At 43.0% G+C, this 18,883-nt stretch overlaps 1 protein-coding gene across 2 annotated transcripts in view; it reads right to left on the reverse strand.

Annotated features, from left to right (window-relative positions):
• Positions 1-15,086, reverse strand: part of CHD1 (chromodomain helicase DNA binding protein 1) — an 85,657-nt gene extending 70,571 nt beyond the window's left edge. For both annotated transcript variants that reach the window (XM_048502938.1, XM_048502937.1), the window contains exons 1-2: positions 14,726-15,086; positions 13,107-13,319 (exon numbers count right to left, since the gene is read on the reverse strand). In XM_048502938.1, coding sequence (XP_048358895.1) covers positions 13,107-13,159 — 53 coding nt within the window. In that variant the 5' untranslated portion in view covers positions 13,160-13,319; positions 14,726-15,086. The remainder of the gene's footprint in view (positions 1-13,106; positions 13,320-14,725) is intronic.
• Positions 15,087-18,883: the final 3,797 nt, after the last annotated feature.

Here is an 18,883-nt window from a genome sequence, read left to right on the forward strand (position 1 = left end):
AGAGGGGGAAATGAGGTTGCGATTACCACTCTTTTTCTTTGTAAATAAATATGATTTATTGTGGTTTATTTCTTCCTTTCTTTCCAACATATATATCGCTGCCACCTGGAATTTAATTTCAAATCCCTTTTTAATTTCTCCTAAAGTACTGTGTCTGAGCTCTAAAGCAGTTTCAAAGGTCTATGTGGTCCTGAGGAAGAAACCCTCACAAGATACTGGCGCAGGATACCAGGTTAGTTTGAACAAATTACTATTTTATTTATATATTTTCTTCAGCTTAATGGTTATAAGAAGTATTTTATCGCTACAATGAGTAAAATAATTTGAGGCAATAACTTTTAGTCCTGCTTTCCAGAGGAATGGGAAGGAATAACCCATCTGTGAAGATGCCCTCTAAATCAGAGGGTGAACTAAGGGAGCAGATAAAGGTCAGTTTACTGCTAGGTGGGAAGCAGATAGGATGGCCAACTCCAAGTTAGAAAATACATGGAGATTTGACAGATGGAGCCTGGGTGGGATTTGAGGAGTAGAAGGGACCTCTGGAGGGTATAATGGCATAGCCTCAAGGGAAACCAGGGTTGTCAACCTACAGGGGAACATTACCTAGAATTTCAACTAATCTCCAGATGACCAAGATCAATTTCCCAGAAGAAAATGGCTGCCTTGGAGGGTGGATTCTGTGGTATCTTATTCTGCTGAGGTTACTTCCCTCCCAAAACATCATCCTCCTGAAACTCCAACCCCAATATTCCAGGAATTTCCCAATCTGGAATGGGCAATCATAGGAAGCAACTGACTGCTCTAGCTGAGAGATCCATTGAGATTTCAGGAGATTTTCAGGCCGTACCTTGAGGGTGGCAATTCTAGAAGGAGAGAATGAAGAAGGAAAAGGGGAGAAACTATAGGAGCTTTAAGGAAAAGGGAAACAGTGGGGAAATAAGATGCTTTCCACATGTCCTGGTTGTAATCTATTTTCTAGAGTAAGTCCAAAATACCTTTATTTCAGATTTATGAGTACACAAGAAATTTAAAACTGTCAGAATTTTAGGTAAGGTACTAAGTTGCATAGAATGGGATTTCTCCTCTAAGACCTTGAATGCCATTATCTAAAAAAGTATGTTTTAACAGTATTACTTTTATTTATGAGGCAATTAAAACTGATCAATCAATTAAAACTAAGGTTGCCATCCTCCTGGCCACTGAGGTGGGAGGGGTGCCAGATCCAGGTTGGAAACTCCAGGATAATTGGAGATGGAGCCTGAGAAGGACAGGGACCTCAGTGGGATACAATACCATAGAGTCCAAATGCCATAGAGTCCAAAGAATCCCTTTTCTCCAGGAGAACTGATATCTGCATTTTGGAGATAAGCTGGAATTCATAACTAAAATTAATTAAATTTTTCTATGAAGTGTGTGTTTACTTCAGATTATTATTTTTCCAGGGGTCTGACCTTCTACTATGCTCCTTTCAACCAGTGTGCAAAAATTCAAGGCTACATTACTTTACAACAAATCAGAGAACAGAATCACTAATTCATACAGAATAGTTGTTCAAAAGCAAGCCAAACAAATTAAGGTAGTCCAAATCTAGAACACGTGATGTTCTAGATTTGAAACTAAGCAGATACGGATGGGGCTTAGTCTCTGGAAAGTGGTCTTAGGATCACTCTGGAAATGTATCGTGATGATAAAGTTATCTGGAGAAGTGACATATAAGTTTGCCAAACAACACAATCTGGTATATAAAAACATGTGAACAATATTACAGGTAAGCACTGCAAGAAATAGGAAATGTATCATATATCCATCCACACAAAAGACTATTCCAAATATTACATTTTTCCTATATATTTTGTTATTCTTATGTGCCATTTTATCAGCAAGGTATGACAATATAGATTTTTATTTCAAAGATTTATGTGGATTTTTGCATGCCAGCTTAATGTCTGTTAATTAAAAAAATTTAAAAATCTTAGTGCTATTTAAGGTATCTCATATATCTAAATCTGAACATGGAGCCCATCTGCAGAACAAAAAAGCAAAGCAAAACAAAAAACACACAATGGGACCAAAGGAGGTTCAGAAAACTTTTTTAAAAAATGTTGAGTAAGATTCCATGTCCAGCAATCCCATACAACTGAGCGTAAAGGAGACGCCAAAGTAAGGGGGAAGAAGCAGCCACACAAGTTGGGGGAAGGATGCTGAGCAGGGGCTGCAGGCAAGGCATAGTAGGAATGTAGTGAGAGAGCAAAATGAGAGAATACAATTTCCCTTCCCCCACCAATATTAATTCCTGCAACTCAGAATTTCACATTACTACTCTAAATATAATTGTGTAAATGTATGATGACGTCTCAACCAAAAACACTTTACTTTGTAGTAATTTTAATGTCACAGAACTAACAAACACATTTTCCATTCTTTTCTAAAAGTATGAAGGAAACATCTCAAAGCATACTGCTGCTCTAGAAAACCTCTCCCAGTTTCTTATTCAGGTTGAATAAGTTTGTGTCCTTAAAAGCTGTACGTTTTTCTTCTTGATCAGACACCATTCAAGTTATATATCTCTTTCACTAGTGCTCTGGTTGCTTAATCACATACACACAGTTGTAAAATTCTAGTACTAGGAAGCACACTATAATAGACACGTGTAATCTTGAACAATCTCAATTTCTTCACTGTCAACCTTAAAATTGTGTAATCCTCCAACAGACATTATTTTGTCTTCTTGCTGTTCAGCTGTAATCCTGTTTTGGCAGTTTTTGATTTAACCTTCATCAGTAGTCACTTCAAGTTTTTGCTATTTTCTGCTAGTCATGTGGTGTCATCTGCATATCTCCAATTCTTAATGTTCCTTCCCCCAATTTTCACTCTTTCATCAAAATCTAGTCCAGTTCTTCTTAGATGTTCTGAATACAGATTGGACAGATCAGGAGATAAAATACATCCCAGTCTAACACCTTTGCCAACTGGAAACTATTCTGTCTCTTCATATCCTATCCTAGCTGTAGCCCTGCTCCAGCTGTAACCCTAGTCGGATGCTGTGGCATACCTATTTTCTACAAAACCACACGTAGCTTTTTCCTGATCCACCAGTCAAAACTTTGCTGTAATTTATGAAACATGAGATGATTTTCTTCTGAAATTCTCTCATATGCAACAGTAACCTAAGTAAATTTGCAATATGATCTCTAGTGCCGCTTTCTTTTCTGAATCCAGTTTGAATACCAGGCACTTCTCATTCCATATAAGAAGAAGAAGAGTAAGAGTTTGGATTTATATCCCCCTTTCTCTCCTGTAGGAGACTCAAAGGGGCTTACAATCTCCTTGCCCTTCCCCCCTCACAACAAACACCCTGTGAGGTGGGTGAGGTAACATATAAGGTAACAATCTTTGTTGTGACATTTGTGCATCACTTTACTCACATGAGAAATTAATCTGATGGTCTGATAGTTGTTGCAGTCTTTGCTGCCTCCATTTTATGGAATGTAAACTGACCATTTCTGGTCTGTGGGCCATTGTTCTGTTTTCCGTATTTGTTGACATATCCCCATGTTCCAATCATATGAGCTGAACAGCTTTGGACTTTCCTTTTTCATCCATTCACATCAACAACCGAATGTCCTTCAACTTTAGTTCAGCTGTGTCATTAAGAATATTGCTACTTGTAGTTGCCCTCCTCTCTTTCCCAGTAGCTGACTGAGTGCCATCTGATCTGGGGATTCCATCTTCAACCACTATATCTTTTTTCATTTTGGACTATCTCATCATAAAGTTTTTAAGATAAGAGTTGATCAGAGGTGGTTTATCACTGCCTTCTTCTGCACAGTACTAACCAGGGTTAGCTGAAGTGGCACTGTCTACAGAACATCACCAATGTCACTTTCCACTACTACTGCTGCCAAGTAGCTACCCTTTGGGAATTTTCTCTGCACCTATCACTACTGGAATTGTCCCTTCTCTTCTGCTGATGTGGCTGCTGATCCCTGAATGTGGATAAGTCTTAGTGTGGTGTCTCAGCTGTGACCATCCCCCCTTGAGTAACTCTCCTAGGATAGCTTCTTGACAAAGTGTAGGCTCCTTACAATATTGCTTTTAGCTTTACTGACACACAAGGTTTTAATTTTATTTTATTACAAGAAACCTGGTCCCCCACGCCAATCCAGCTTCCTGGATACCTTTCCTTTTGTCTAGATGCCTATAAATCCAATGCAATGGGGAGATACCAAGCTGGGTTGGTTATAATGATTGATGTTGGTTTGAACCTTTGCATAACTGAGTTGCATCCCTGCCACAAATTGGCTCAAGCCATCCTGGTTAAGGGGAAATCTTTTAAATTTATATTAACAAATGTGTATCTTCCTCCTAGTCTTGCCAGAGACACTCTCCAGACACAATGGTTATACCTCTTTAACTATCTAGAGAGCCTTGAAGAACAGCATCCCGGGGTCACAATAATACTCATGGGTGACCTCAATGCCAGAGTGGGTGGGAATGAGCAGGATTTTCTTGTGTCCCTGGGGTTGGATGAGGAATTGCTCCCAGAGCTTCTTCTTGCTCCAAGAAACTCTCGCGATCATTCAACCAACCAGGCTGGGAAAAAACTCATTACACTCTCTACCCACTTCAATTTATTAATTCTTAACGGGCTCCTTAGATTTGATAGATTTGGGGAGTTTACCTTTGCATCTCACAAGGGCAGCAGCGTGTTAGATTATGCCTTAATATCCTCCAACTGACTGGAGTGGGTAAAAGACTTCCACATCATATTTCACTATCTGAGTGACCATTTCCCACTCTCCATTACAATTTTTTAATCAAACTGACTTCCCATGTGAATTGGCTGATTCTGATTCTATTGAATATTTGTCCAGGGGTTGTTGGGACGATTCGGGATCTGCTTTATTCAGAAGAACTGCTGGCAATTAGATCTAGTATCTTGGGAATTGAAGATCCTGGCCTGATGTGTAGCCAATATGTGATCCTCACCCAGAAACTTAGGGATACCTTTTGTAGGAGACCAAAGAGGAGCCCTAATCAATGAATTGCCCAGATCAACTTTGGGTTCTGTGATACCTGTAGATTATTAAAAGGATTTATATGGGACCTTTATAATAAATACAGAACATGTAATTGGAGTGCCCTACCTCCATCTTATTTCACATTGAAAAAACAACTAGCCTTACAGATCAAAAACAACAGGACGGAAATCATCAAACACTGCTGGAATTCCCTCATTACGGCAATTAGAAATAACGACTCTAGAAAATTCTGGAGGATGGTTTCTGGAGCCCTCTGTCCCAACAGTACGAACAGGGCCTGCATCTCTAGGGCTAAGTGGTATAACCACTTCCATGAAATCTTTAAGGAAGGGTTAGATAGTGTCGAGGCTTGTGACCAAGGGTTAGAGTTGGGAGGAACCGATTGGCCAACCCCTGTCTCTCTATGGATCACCTGAAGTTGTGCACCTTGGGATCAGTAATCTCTCCAGGGTCATAAGGCAGCTTTCTGGAGCCCAATGCCTTGCCCTGGACAGTGTCTGTTCAAATACTTTGCTGACTGGTGGGCACCTCTCTTGGCCTCTCTATTTACCCTGGTTGATCGGTATGGGATGGTACTGACACACACAAACCCCCTCACCACATTAAGGTGTGTGTCCAAGTTGTTGATGAGTCTACCATATATAAACTGACTGCCATTAGTAAACCAATCCCAGAGACTGCTGCTTGTCTCTTTTCTCATCTCCAAACAGAATCCCCATATGTTATCCTAAGATCCCTTGCATTTCCGGGCTGCTGACAAAACAAAGGCCCACTGTGCATGCAGCCCATTGACTATCTGTTGGCTAATGTCAAATGGGAAGAATGCGAGAAGCTAAGGGCAGCCAAGCGTCTTGCCCTTGACTAAGGATCATCAGCCTCTTTCTCTCGCCTCTTCCAGACTAGCTATTTCAATAAAATAGTTCTGAGTTCTAAAATCTGGAAAAAAATCTGAGTTCTAAATCTAAAATCTAAATCTAAAATCTAAAATCTGAGTTCTAAAATCTGGGGAAAAAACCATTATTTTATAACTGCCCCCTCCCCAACTCCAAAAGAAGCTGAAACCTATGAAACATATTCTTGCTTGGTGATCACATATTCTTACTTGCTCATCACAGGAAGTGTGGGAGTCAACAGGTGTGTGGCTGCTGTACTGGTGCGGCACAGATAAGGGGCTACACTAGCAGGGAGAGCTCTCCCAAGCAGCTCTCAGTTTCACTCAGTGTCTGCAACGTTCCACGGAGCATTGGGGAAGGATTAGAGAAACTATTGGAAGGATTATAAACCACAGAAAGGAATGTCTTTAGCAAACACAAGTTAGAGTAGCAAACTTTTCAGTTACTTTGTGCTTCCTTCTCTTTATGTGGGAAACTGAATAAAATGGGATTTCTGCATTCACTTATCACAACAAACAAGTTTCTGAGGGTAGCCGTATTGGTCTGCAGTAGATATGATAGATATGAGTTCAGTAGGACCTTGGAGACCAACAACATTTTTCAGGGTATGAGTTTTTGAGAATCAAAAGATGTGCTGGATTCAAGTCCAGTAGCACCTTAAAGACGAACAAGATACATTAGAGAGTTCCGACTTTCAAAAGGTCACATCTTGAAAATCTTGTTGGCCTCTAAGGTGCTACTGGACTCATACACAGAAAAAAGTTAGTATAGATTGAACAAGCTACATTCAAACCATGGCTCAGAAGATTAATCTAGCAACCTTGCAATCAAAGAACATGCTAACCTGTTTAATACCTTGGAGATACACCATGAAAATAGTGGCGTATTTCCAAGGCTGGCTCTGCCAACGCAAGGCGACTGAAAGGGCAGTGGAAGTTGACCAATGTTGGCTCCATTGCCCAGAAATGCCCCCCATCATGCCTCCATAGCTCAAGACAGCATGGTAGCACCGCTGCACAGTTGGATGCTGCAGCTGGGTATTCCAGGGCCCTGTAGTGGCCTGGCACCGGTGGATTCACCCCTTTGTCAGGGTAAGTGTCCTGGGGAGGACAAATCAGCCAGAATAAGAGGGGGGATTCAGCCCTCCCCGGGTGGGCTGCTAAGTACATAAATACATTGCCAGAACAAAATTAAAAGGAAATCCTGAATTAAAATATCAGAACCCACTAATATGCACTAATAATCTGCCAGTAGTTCTACATCAGTTCTAGAAGTATACCATAATAATCCATTCAGATCAATAAAGAATGTTCAAGGTTAAAAAACTATTTCCTACAGGTGCTGTCTCCACAATCCTTATTACAGAATTCACATTTATAAAATTCTTTTAAATTATTCCATAAAATGACCTTCATCACATGAAAAAGCCTGAAATTGAGCTCTAAAATCTAGCTTTATAATTTCACCTCCTAAACCACTAAAATATTGCAATACCAAGTACGGTAATTAAGATGAAAATAAAAGACCCCTTCCGCACCCGCAAAATAATGCGTTTTCAAACCACTTTCACAACTGTTTGCAAGTGGATCTTGCTATTCCACACAGCTTTAAAGAGCACTAAAAGCAGTTTGAAAGTGCATTATTCTGCATGTGCGGAATGAGCCAAAGTGTTTCATCCAATCCTCACGGATTTCTCCCCATAACTGAAAAGTTTAAAGCATCCTGGAATACCAGTTGAAATTAGATTTAAGTGAATGTGTGTTTAACCTCAATCCTTCTGGATAAGATCTCCCATACACCAGTGAGCATTCACCTCACAACTTAAGTTTGGGTTTGTAAGAACAGCTTCCTGTTCAGCAGTCAGCACTAGTGAGGCTAGTGAAGAGGAAGCTATTCATGTAGTCTCATTGATCTATTGGGGAGGGGGGGGGGGTTGTATCAATTGTCAGTGACTCACCTCACCAATTTTTCACATTACCAACTTGCAATAGTGTTCCATACAACTCTTTATGACACAGTTTGAAGTAAATTTGTAGTATTATGTCTACACTGCAGACTGAATCTAAGGCCAAAAGTAACTTGCCAGGTCACTCCACATGTTTATAGCAGAATCTAGATTCAAACCAGAAAGTTACTGATCCACACTTAGTTTTCCAATCACCTGATATTCATCAAATAGCATCATCGTTGAAACTGGGGTGACAGAAACCAGCACCAATTCTTTCTCTCTTGAACTTCTCTCATCTAGTATGCATAGGTCCTGCTCCATGTTCCTCCATATCCAACTCTTTCATCCCCTTCACCTCTATCTACTGCCTCCTTTCCATCTTCCCTTGAGTCCTACAATGCTTTATACTATATACTGGAATGTAAATAGCCCTATGAAGATATATGAGATCAATGTACTGGTTAGTAATGGAGTAGTTGGTTAGCCACTACAAGAATCCAGATCCTGGAGAAGATGGACTATTGATCTGACAAGGCTTTTCTTAGGTTATCTGAAAGAGACTGCAAATTCTCTTTTATGAAGCTCCTAGAAGAAAAATTTAGAGAAGCCTTTGGGGGAATGCTGTTTACAGAAAGAAGACAAAGATATCACCACACGCAAACTACAACATTTTCCTGTCTGAACTTTTTGAATTACCTCTCCCATTCATGCTAGCAAAGTGGTTCAAGGAAAAAAGGTGAAAAGATTGGTATGTCTTCATGCATCACATGTCAAACAATAATACGCAATTATGACTGAAGGACAATTCTGAATGCTTCATTTTATTTTCTACTATCTACCAATAAGAATGGCATTTTGAGCACTAACTTTTGAAACAAGGTAAAGTGCCAGAAGAGGGAACCCCAGATTGGATGGCACTCAATCAGTTACTGGAGGAAGAGTGGAGGACATGTACAAGTAGTGCTATTCTCAACCACGCAACTGGACTAAAGCTGAAAGGACATTAAGTCATTGAAGTGAATGGAATTGAAGCAAAGCAAAAGTCCAAAGCCCTCCGACGCATGGGAATGGGAGTGAGTGAACTAAACTGGCCTGGATAAGGACATTTTCAGTCAGAACATTATGAAGTGTTTTACTTGAGGAATGACAAATTAGTCTACCTCCTAGAACAGTGGTGGCGAACCTATGGCACGTGTGCCAGAGGTGGCACTCAGAGCCCTCTCTGAGGGCACGTGCAAACAGAGCCCCCCACATCTAGGCTGGCCTGGGCCACTGGGCTCGATTATTAGCATTAAATCTAAGACTTAGGCTGTTTCTGCACGGGCGGAATACAGCGTCCCAGGGATGCTAAAAACAGGGTCCCGGGGGAGGGGTTTGCACAGCCACGCAGTGGCGGCCTCCCAACCCCTGAGCGGCGCGAAGTCGCTGTTTCCAAACCTCGCTCCCTGAGCGAGGTATTTCGGAACAGCGGCTTCCAACCGCTGCTGTGCAAACAGCAGCGGCTGGAAGGCGCCATTTCCCCACCCCCTTCCCCGAACGCCTACCTTTTCTCCTGGCTTCCGGCTTGTCGCAGAGGCCAGGGGACATGCCCCCCTGGCCTGTGACTCTAGAGCCATCGCTCCAGGCTGCGGGGGTGTGTCCCCTGGCTTCTGCGACAAGCTAGAAGCCAGGATACAAGGTAGGCGTTCGGCAACGGCCGCCTGCCGACCTCCTGGGACCGTCCATGTGAACAGTCCTGAGGGGGCGCGTTGGCATTGTTTATGCTGACGCACCCCCGCACTGTTGTGGTGCGGAAAGGGCCCTAGTTTTGGGGAAGCAGTGTAAGTAACCCTGTTAAGCGCTGTTAAACCGCACTGATTTTCATGTGAAAAACTAAAGTGCGATCCTTTACCTGGGTGTAAGCTTGGTTGCTGGCAATGGGGCTTGCTTCTGAGTAAACCCCCTAGGGCCGCGATTTACCCGTTGGAAGAGTTGCATGGTAGCTTCAAAGCAAAGCCGCCAACTACCATCAAGCTTACTCCCGAGTAACACACGCCTCGGAGCCAACCATTTTTCCTAAACTAAAACCTCAGTATTCAGGTTAAATTGCCATGTTGACACTTTGCAATAAATAAGTGGGTTTTGGGTTGCAATTTGGGCACTCAGTCTCGAAAAGGTTCGCCATCACTGTCCTAGAATTACTCTACCTAGTATACAAAGGATTCTCAAATTGGAACTTTCGCAGTTCTAACACGTAAGCTGACTAGTCATTCCTACGTGTCCTGTATTTGATCCATATCACCATCACTTTAGTGCCTAATTTGAAGAAATCAGAAATCATACAAAAACTCTACCTTCTTTAACCATTCTCAGATATGTGGTTATGAATAATAAATTTTACTGACAGATCCCATGACTTGAGCTATCTGCAACCAGTTGAAAAGGAACAGGGCAGTGGAAAGTTTGCAGGTTTACTCCAGCAGAATCCCCTGTGAACATGAACAAAGTTGTCCTGGTGCGGCATGGGGGAGAGGCATTCCTGCAGATAAGAGAGGTCAAGGCTATGAAGGGCCTTGCATGCGATAGCCAACACCTTAAAATTAGCCCAGTAACAGGCAGCCAACAGAGTATCTGCAGATGGGGAATAATATGCCTGCTCTAACTCCCACTAACAGCCAAGGCAACTGGTTGGAGTTTCCAAATTGATTTTGAGGGGAAATCAGTGTACAGTGCACTACAATAGTCCAGTGTTGGTGTTGCTGAGGCATGGATCCAGGTGATGAGGTCACCTGTCCCAAGGTAAGGGGCAATTTTATGGGCTAGTCAGAGTTGGTAGAAAGCATTCTTTCCAACTGCATTAACTTGCTTCTCCAGTAATAATGAGGGATCCACTATAACCCCCACTGAGTAAGAGTCAGTTGAACTCAATCGTCAGTGTGGAGGTCAGTGTTCTTCAAGACCTTTGCCTTCCTAATCAATATCACCTTTGTCTTTTCAGGGTTTCATTGCAATTTGTTCACCACAGAAGTTAGGGGATTTGAATATGGATGTATAGAGCTGAGTATCATCAGCATATTGACTGAAATCAGCTCCAAAACTATGAATGACTTGCCCGAAGGATTTTACATTGAGAAGCATGGGGTATAGAATTGTAACCTGTGGGGAAAGAATCTAGAGCAGCTGAGTTATCTAAGAAGACTTAGGACTAGTCCTCTACTGCTCTGTCAACCACTCTGGCCAAAAAGGATAGATCAGAAACTGGGTGATCAATGGATAATTGTCTCTTTGAGTGCTCAGGGAAGGTGCCCTGAGTCGGTGACTTGGTTTATAATAGATACTAAGGGTTTGTTAATGTGGACCAAGGATTTGTTAATGTGGTCCTTACATTATTCTAGCTGCCAGGATGGGAAAGGATTCAGGGTGCAAGTACTGATCATCACAGATCCCAGGATCTTATCTACATCCATCACAGAACCTGGGCCAAAAATGTAAAAATGTAAATCCTATTTTAGTCTCAGCTCAATGTGGCTTCCTACCAAACTACATAAAAATGAAGTAAGCCTCCAAAGTGTGCAACAGCAACCACCACTGCACATAATTAAAAACTAACAAGCATAACAAAATTCATCAAGGTCCAAAAAAAAGAAGACACTATTATATCGTTAGAAACAGATCATCAAGTTCAAAAAGTTGCTGAAATAGTTGCTAAAATAAAAAACAACATAGTGGAAGGAAAACAACGCCATCAAGGAAAAGGCTAAAGATCGTAAAGAATAGGAGTACCTCCTAAGGGAAGGAACTTTCAACAGTAGATGTTGGGTTGCCCTAAGGTAGGAAATGGAGCTATATATAGGGTGGTCATCTTTCATAGATTCAAGTAATAAAGCTTCTTGAGCTATGCCCCAAACCAGATACACAACCAGTACAATGCTTGCAAAATTGGTGTTATATGCAAATGCTGCCCACTTTTAGTTGAAAAGTGAGCTACTGCATTCAACAACTTGAAGCTTATTGACTTCCTTCAAGAACATCCCAATGCACAGCATGTGACAACAACCAAATGTTGCAGTTATAGAAGCATAGACCAGCATGGTGAAATAACCAGATTCAAAAACAACCAATTTCAAATTAGACATAGGTGGGAAAAGGTATTCGTAGTAATTACTCCAGCTGGCTTTTAAAAACCAAGGATGAATTCAAAAGTAACCTTACATGTTTTAATTAAGTAGACATAGGAAGGAGCCAGTAAAGCTTTTTGCCTATTTCTACAAGAATAAGTAATCCATAAGTGTGAACACCAAGTTCAGTACCAAGATTTCAAGGAATATTTCACATACTGAAGCACATTATTAGTGTACTTTTTCAGTGAACACTGAAACAAATGCTGCACATTTTATTAGAGCAATTTCTTCCATTGTTCTTGCCTCTCTACATTCTTAAGAAGTTAGCAGAAAAACTGCAAAATGTATCTTTAGAACACATGAATATCAGACATGTGCCCAAGGCACATTTCTAGCAAAGCTTTGACGCTACTCTATGAAAAGTATTTTTTGTTTCATGTGTCATCATTTCCATTCAAAAATGTGTATTTTTTAAATAATTAAAATGCCTGCAAATGCCCACATACACAATTATTTTTTTGTACATAAAATAACACATCATAGACTGGAGGCCTTATTTGGGTCAAGGTGGGACAACATAACTAAACTGGCTACTCTGATTTTAGTTTATTATATATGCATCCTTCCCTTATTTTTTTCAATGCAAACGTGGGGAGTACCACTCTCTTCTAAGCATAATACCAAGCAGAATATTAAACATCATTTCAGACAAAAAGAGTCAAATGAAAGGAGATGACAGCAGCAGTGGAACAGGATTTTGCCTGAAATAAAAACCAAGAGCATCTACTGTACAAATGTCTAAGCTCTGAGCCAGCAGAAATGCACACAACAGGCTTTACCAAATGCCCTACCTAGACTATCAGTAGACATGCATATTTGAGTTGAGGTATTACAACTATATCCATACCATCAACCCGCACAGAATTGAAGCAATGAAATAAAAAGGATAAACTACAACAAAGATCAATGTATTTAAGCCAGTGAATTTCATTCCGCATGTAAGTAGGTTTGGTTTTAGACTTCAAAACAGATTTTTTAATTTTGAGGTTTTTTTTAAATCTGACTTTCACAATAATGTAAGAAATCCTAAAATCCCAGCCTGTCTTTAAATGCAAGTTCTTACCTTGATTCTCCACTGCTGTTCCGTGGACTTTCTTCATCACTGTGCCCATTCATTGTAAAAATTCACCAAGATAAAAATATAAATAAAGGTTTTTTCCCCCAGTTTTCAAGCTGGATATAAAATGTCCACTTAACAGTGTCCTTCCCCCTGCACACTTTAGATATTTCACATGTAACCTGCTCTACTTTGTTCAGCAGTTTTTGTCCAAGTTATCTTTAAAACAAAAGAAAGAAACAGAGAGAAAGAGGGAGGGAGAGAGAAATAATATGTATTTATAGCATTTAAATCTTTTCGTGATCTTTGTTGAAACTAGAAATAAACTATATGAAAACATGTTGGGTCTTCCTTCTACAGCAGCTCCCATGTACAATGTGAATAAACCATATACATGCCATTTAATAAACAGACCTATATGGTCATATAATACAAGTAATATAACCGCCCCATTAAGATTACAATTATTTCCAATTGAGAATGCAGTGGGGATAGCTTCTATAATGTAAACACAAATATGATAGAACAGTACAAAAGGGATTTCCACTCGTCTTCTTTCAAACAAGTGCATGATCAAAGACCCTGGCCACGACTTCTACAATATAGCTTGATACATTAAGGCCAGCTCCGTTATTCGGAAACCAAAGATCAATTCCAGATGCTTATCCAAAAACCAAACTTTTTGCCATCCGGCTTGGCCATTGCACAAACGAATTTAGGAATGCCACAGCACCAAAGTGGTGCATTCCCGCATACTTCAATCAGCTGAGTTGTGAGCGGTTCTTTTTTAAGGGAACCCAGGCAAAAGGCGGGGCCACTGTTAAGAACAGCAGGAAGGCACCGCACAGAGTCCCTGATAGCCAGCCTGTCAGCCAATGAGGAACGGGCCTCGTGGATTTAGTGGGTGCCAAAACAAATGGGCTTTCTCCCTTCCTTCTGGTTCCCCCCTTAGTGTGGCGGGTGTTTCTCGAAACTGCTTGCAGGGCGGCTTCCCCCCCCCCACCCCCATTGCTATCCTCGCTCTTCCCCGTAGGACGGCTCCTGTGCAGCTCTTCCCTCGCCCGCTTGCGAAAGCCCCGCTGCGTCTCCTGACTGCCTCTTCGCCGCCGCCTGGTAAACAAAGGGAGATGGCGGGGGAAGCGGAAAAAGCGGAGCCGACCGCAAGGAGCAGCGTGGCCGGCTCTCTCTCGGCCGCAGCGATTGTCTCCGCAAGGGAGCCGGCTCACCAGGAGAGGCCCGGCCCGGCGGGGGCTGAACAAAAGCGGTGTTCCTTCTCCGCGCTCGCCCCGGTCCCCTCGCTGCTGCCGCCGTTCCCCTTTCCCAACGACTACCCACAGCCGAGCCCTCCCGCTGCTTTTCACCTCTTCTTCCAGGCCGCAGCTTTCGCCTCGGGCTTCCTGCCCGCCTGGGCCGGAGAACCCATTCCCTTGCTCGCTCGCTCCTTTTCCCTCTCTCCGCCCTTCGCTCGCCCCGGCGAGGCCTGCACAGGGCAACCAGGCCGGCTGCGCAGTCTAGAGCGCGGGCGGCAGCTCCGGACCCCGCATTCCGCCGGGCAGGACAGCCTGGCTCTCTCCCCCCCGTCTCCCGCGCTTCTTTCTTCACAGTCTCCGCCAAGCCTCTCCTACCTGAGCGCGGCCAGGCCTGCCCGGCTGCCTCGGCCTTCCCGTGGGAAACAACACGGCGGGCGCTGCAGCCCGGCCTTCGGGGGCTGAAGACGAGGAGGAAGCCGCGAGCTGCTCCGGGGCCTGTCTGGATTCCTGCCTCGCACTCCCTGCCGCCACCACGCTCGGCCTGCCAGAAATTAAATATCAACCGCCCCTCAGACAAAAAAGAGGCGGGGGGGAGAACGGGTTTTAAAAAGGCCCATCCCGGGGTAAGCGGGCGCGCGCCGCCGTTGCTTTAAGTCCGCCTGGCCGCCGCCATCACGCTGCCGCCGCCGCAGCCGCTGAGGACAACCTCCTTCCCCCGCCCTCGTCCGATGGAAACCCCGGGCGTGATGTCAGCCCTGGGACAGGCGGGAAGGGGAGGGGAGGAGGAGCGCGCGAACGAGCGAGGCTCGGGCGCGCGTAGCCCCCTGGCTGAGGGCTGGGACAAGGGGCGAGGCGGGGTGACCGAGGCTGTGGCGGTAGCAGGGGGTGGGGAGGATGCATGCAGGGGGTGAGGGGATTCGACTGGCGATGCCCGCAGCCCCGGGACGACGAATAGCAGCTTCGAGGGAGTGGGTGTCACGTTATCCTGAATTTGGCCGGAAGTCTCCTGAGAAGCCTAATAGAAATGGTTCTCGATAAATATTTTGCACTGTATCCTCTCTTATTTCCTTCCTTCCTTCGGCGCTGAAACTGCCCCCCTCCCCGCCCCCCCCCGCCCCCTTTCTCTTCAACCATTCTTGCCTCTTATGAGCTTGCCCCCAGACTGAATGCTTTTTGCAGGAGGGGAGGCGGTAACAGTATGCAATCCTGTTCATATTTGCTTGAATGTCTTCTAGCCCTTGCTCTCAGGAATCCTAGGGCCAGTTTATGGGTCTTCAGGTTTGTCCAGCTGAAACAAGCCCTTGTATGTCTTTGTGTTTAGGCTTCGAAGCGAGTTTCTGTGCCCACTATCAGCAGTAGTGTAATTTGTGTGGATTTGAAGGAAATGATGGAAATTGTGATGCACGACTTGAAATCTTTCTAGGCTACTTTTGGTGTTGTAAAAACGCTACCCATCAAGCACCTCATTATTCGACGAGTTGAGTAATAGAATATTATGTAAGGTTATGAAATGAGGTTAAGTTCAAGGCAATTAAGATTACTGTTGAGAAACTTAAATCTGGATGAGAGTTGTAGCCTGCATGCTGCCAGTGTTGTCAGATACAGTTATATTTTGTTGATTGATCTGTTACCTTGGTCTTCAGCCTGTGGATCATGACCTCAGGTGGGTTTGAACCAGGATACAGCTGCATATGTAGAGTGAGAATACAACGCATCCTGCCTTTTTTTTTTTTTGCACATACCCTGTGAGAAACAGCCAGGCCTCACTACTTGGTGGAAAGAGTTCTCTTAACATGGAGCCAGAGGCACCCCACCCTCTCCATGTAAAGCACTCTTCTTTTTAGTGGCTACCAACCAGTCAGGTATCCAATGCTCTATATACTTGCAGTGCAGAACCACCTTTTTTCTTAAATCAAGAGAGGATTTCCCCCCCCCCCCCAAAGTAGTCAACATGGGTTGTTTTTTTACCACGGCCAAATTGTACCATTGTTAGCACAGGGAATATCCCAGTGCAGCCTGGAATTATTCACGGTCCTCGAAGCTGCATTGGGTCTGCCCCTGAGTTGCACCACCATTTCCCCTTTTCCCCATGGCTTTTAAAAACCACCTTTTGAAATACCCCAGTGTGACTCCGCTTGCCTCTGTGTGCTTCTGCGGCCGTGAAAATACCACGGCAGCAGAACCAGGGCCATTTTTCCTGCCTTGCAGCTCTGGCCCACCCCACAAATCAATAGGAGCATCCTTTTCTGACAGAATTCCTGAGTGTGTGAGAGAGAATCGGTGCCCTGCCATTCCCGGCACACCCTCACACCCTGCTTTTCTGTCTAAGAATTCTTCTGTGTGTGAGAGAGAATAGACGCCCTGCCGTTCCTGTGCCTGTTCACCCCTCTTTTCTGACAGATTCCTGTGTGAGAGAATCGGTTCCCTGTTGTTCCCAGTGCACCCACACCCCGCTTTTCTAGGATCCACGGTTTATCCCTCTGTGTTTTTTTCCCCACAGTGAAAGGGAATGGGGGGAGAATCAGCCAATCAGAACGCAGGAAACAGATTGTCCGTGCATGTGCGGAAGAGATTGTGGAAGAGCTTGCAGTTCAAATGGGAAAGTCCTGGGTTCGCTTGGAAACAGCTGGGGCGAAAGGGACCGGCCCTGCCCCAACTCCCGGGAAGAACCAGGGAGCCATGCAGAATCAGAAACAGGGAAAAAAGCCCCGCAGCATGTAAGATCTGGGATCTACCACAGGGAAATTTGGCTGTGAAAAAACGGCCATGGTGGCAAAAGACAATAATCATGGAAAAAATTTTATTTGGTCTAACACCTTTCCTTTTTCTTTCTGTCTGATATCACTATTTCTAGTTATCAGGCCAATATCTGTGCTTGGCAATTCTTTACTAAGAGATAAAGAGGAAGTTGAATTCCAGTTGGCCTGGCTGAAAACCAACATGCTTCCAGGGAAAGCGAATTTCCCAGGCCTTGCTGTGGATCACACTAGAACAGCTGGTACAGAAACATCAAATAGTTGGTAGGATCTTGAATGTTATGTGAACTACTGTGTCTCTAATGTTTCATTTAAATATAACATTTATTAAGGCAAAGATACTTCGCATGAGACTTTGCGTGGGCTCGGTTCCGCTGGTATAACCAATGCACAGCACCAGTGAGTGCTTAGCATGCCAGTGCAATAGATCCACGAGGATGACAGATCTCCAGTGCACACCATAAGTGTGTTGCTGTTTAGTTTTTACTGTTTAGTTTATTTTTACTAAGTGTGTTGCTGTTTTCTGTGGGTTGCAACACAGTTTAAACAAGATACCGAGCCCTTGCAAAGCTCCTTTGTCTCATCTGCCTTATATTTATATCATGCCTAAGTACTGGTCTGTATATGATACAGAATAAGATGGTAGAATTTTGGGGTGGTAGAATAAGTAGCACAATTCAGACTGGCGGTTAAAATGGGTCACAGTTTTAATGCTTTCCCATGCGAAGACTCTCTACAAATAAAACAAATTTAACACACTAGGAAGATAGGGACTGCTGTACCCCGTTATGATATGCTGTGTGGAATAAAGTGCTGTCAAGTCACAGCTGACTTATGGTGACCCTGTAGGGTTTTCAAGGTAAGAGACATTTGGAAGTGATTTGCCATTTCCTGCCTCTGCATAGGCTGAGAGAGTTCTGAGAGGACTGTGACAAGCTCAAAGTCACTAAGCAGATAGCATGTAGATGAGTGGGGAATCAAACTTAGTTCTTCAGATTAGAGTTCACTGCTCTTAATCAGTACACCACCCTACCATAGCTCATCGTGATGTATTAGTTTGTCACATTTAGGCACATTAGGTCCATTCTACCCCTCAAAGCAAACTACCACCTCAAAACACCTCAAAATGTAATTTGCCCAACAGGAAAAAATATAAATTATTTCTGTGTTTTCCTGGAAGAGGGAAACAGCATCTTTGATACTGGGAGAATAAGTAGAGACGTAAAATGTCCAGAAATTTTGAAGCTGTGGGTGGAGATAAGGTTTCTTGCATTTTCTGCAAGAAATTGAAATACATATATTTATTTTCCCAACATAACCTAATCTTCTTTTACTAATTTAACAACACAAAATGTATTGTTTATAATTTACCATATTAAATTGATTATTTGGCATAGATATGGAATGTAAAAGTATAAAAGTCTTCATTTTCTGTAAAGAAAATTGTAAATATATAACCAGTATTTTAGAAAGCACTGCTAACAGCTGTATTCTGTGCATTCTGTGTTTGCCATCTAAGAAGCAAAGAGAAAGTAGAAAAATTCTGTAGTAAACAAAATAAAGTGTATTATTCTAGTTATCAGGTCAATATCTGTGCTTGGCAATTCTTTACTAAGAAATAAAGAGGTAGTTGCATTCCATTTGGCCTGGCTGAAATACTCTCAATCAATCACAAAATAAGTGATCACAATCACAACATAAATTTGGATATTGTTACAGTTTATAACAATTAAAAACACTGAATTCTTTCACAATGTGTTTATCCTGAACAGTGTTT

Source organism: Sphaerodactylus townsendi, linkage group LG07 (assembly GCF_021028975.2).
Source record: "Sphaerodactylus townsendi isolate TG3544 linkage group LG07, MPM_Stown_v2.3, whole genome shotgun sequence".
Lineage (NCBI taxonomy): Eukaryota > Metazoa > Chordata > Lepidosauria > Squamata > Sphaerodactylidae > Sphaerodactylus > Sphaerodactylus townsendi.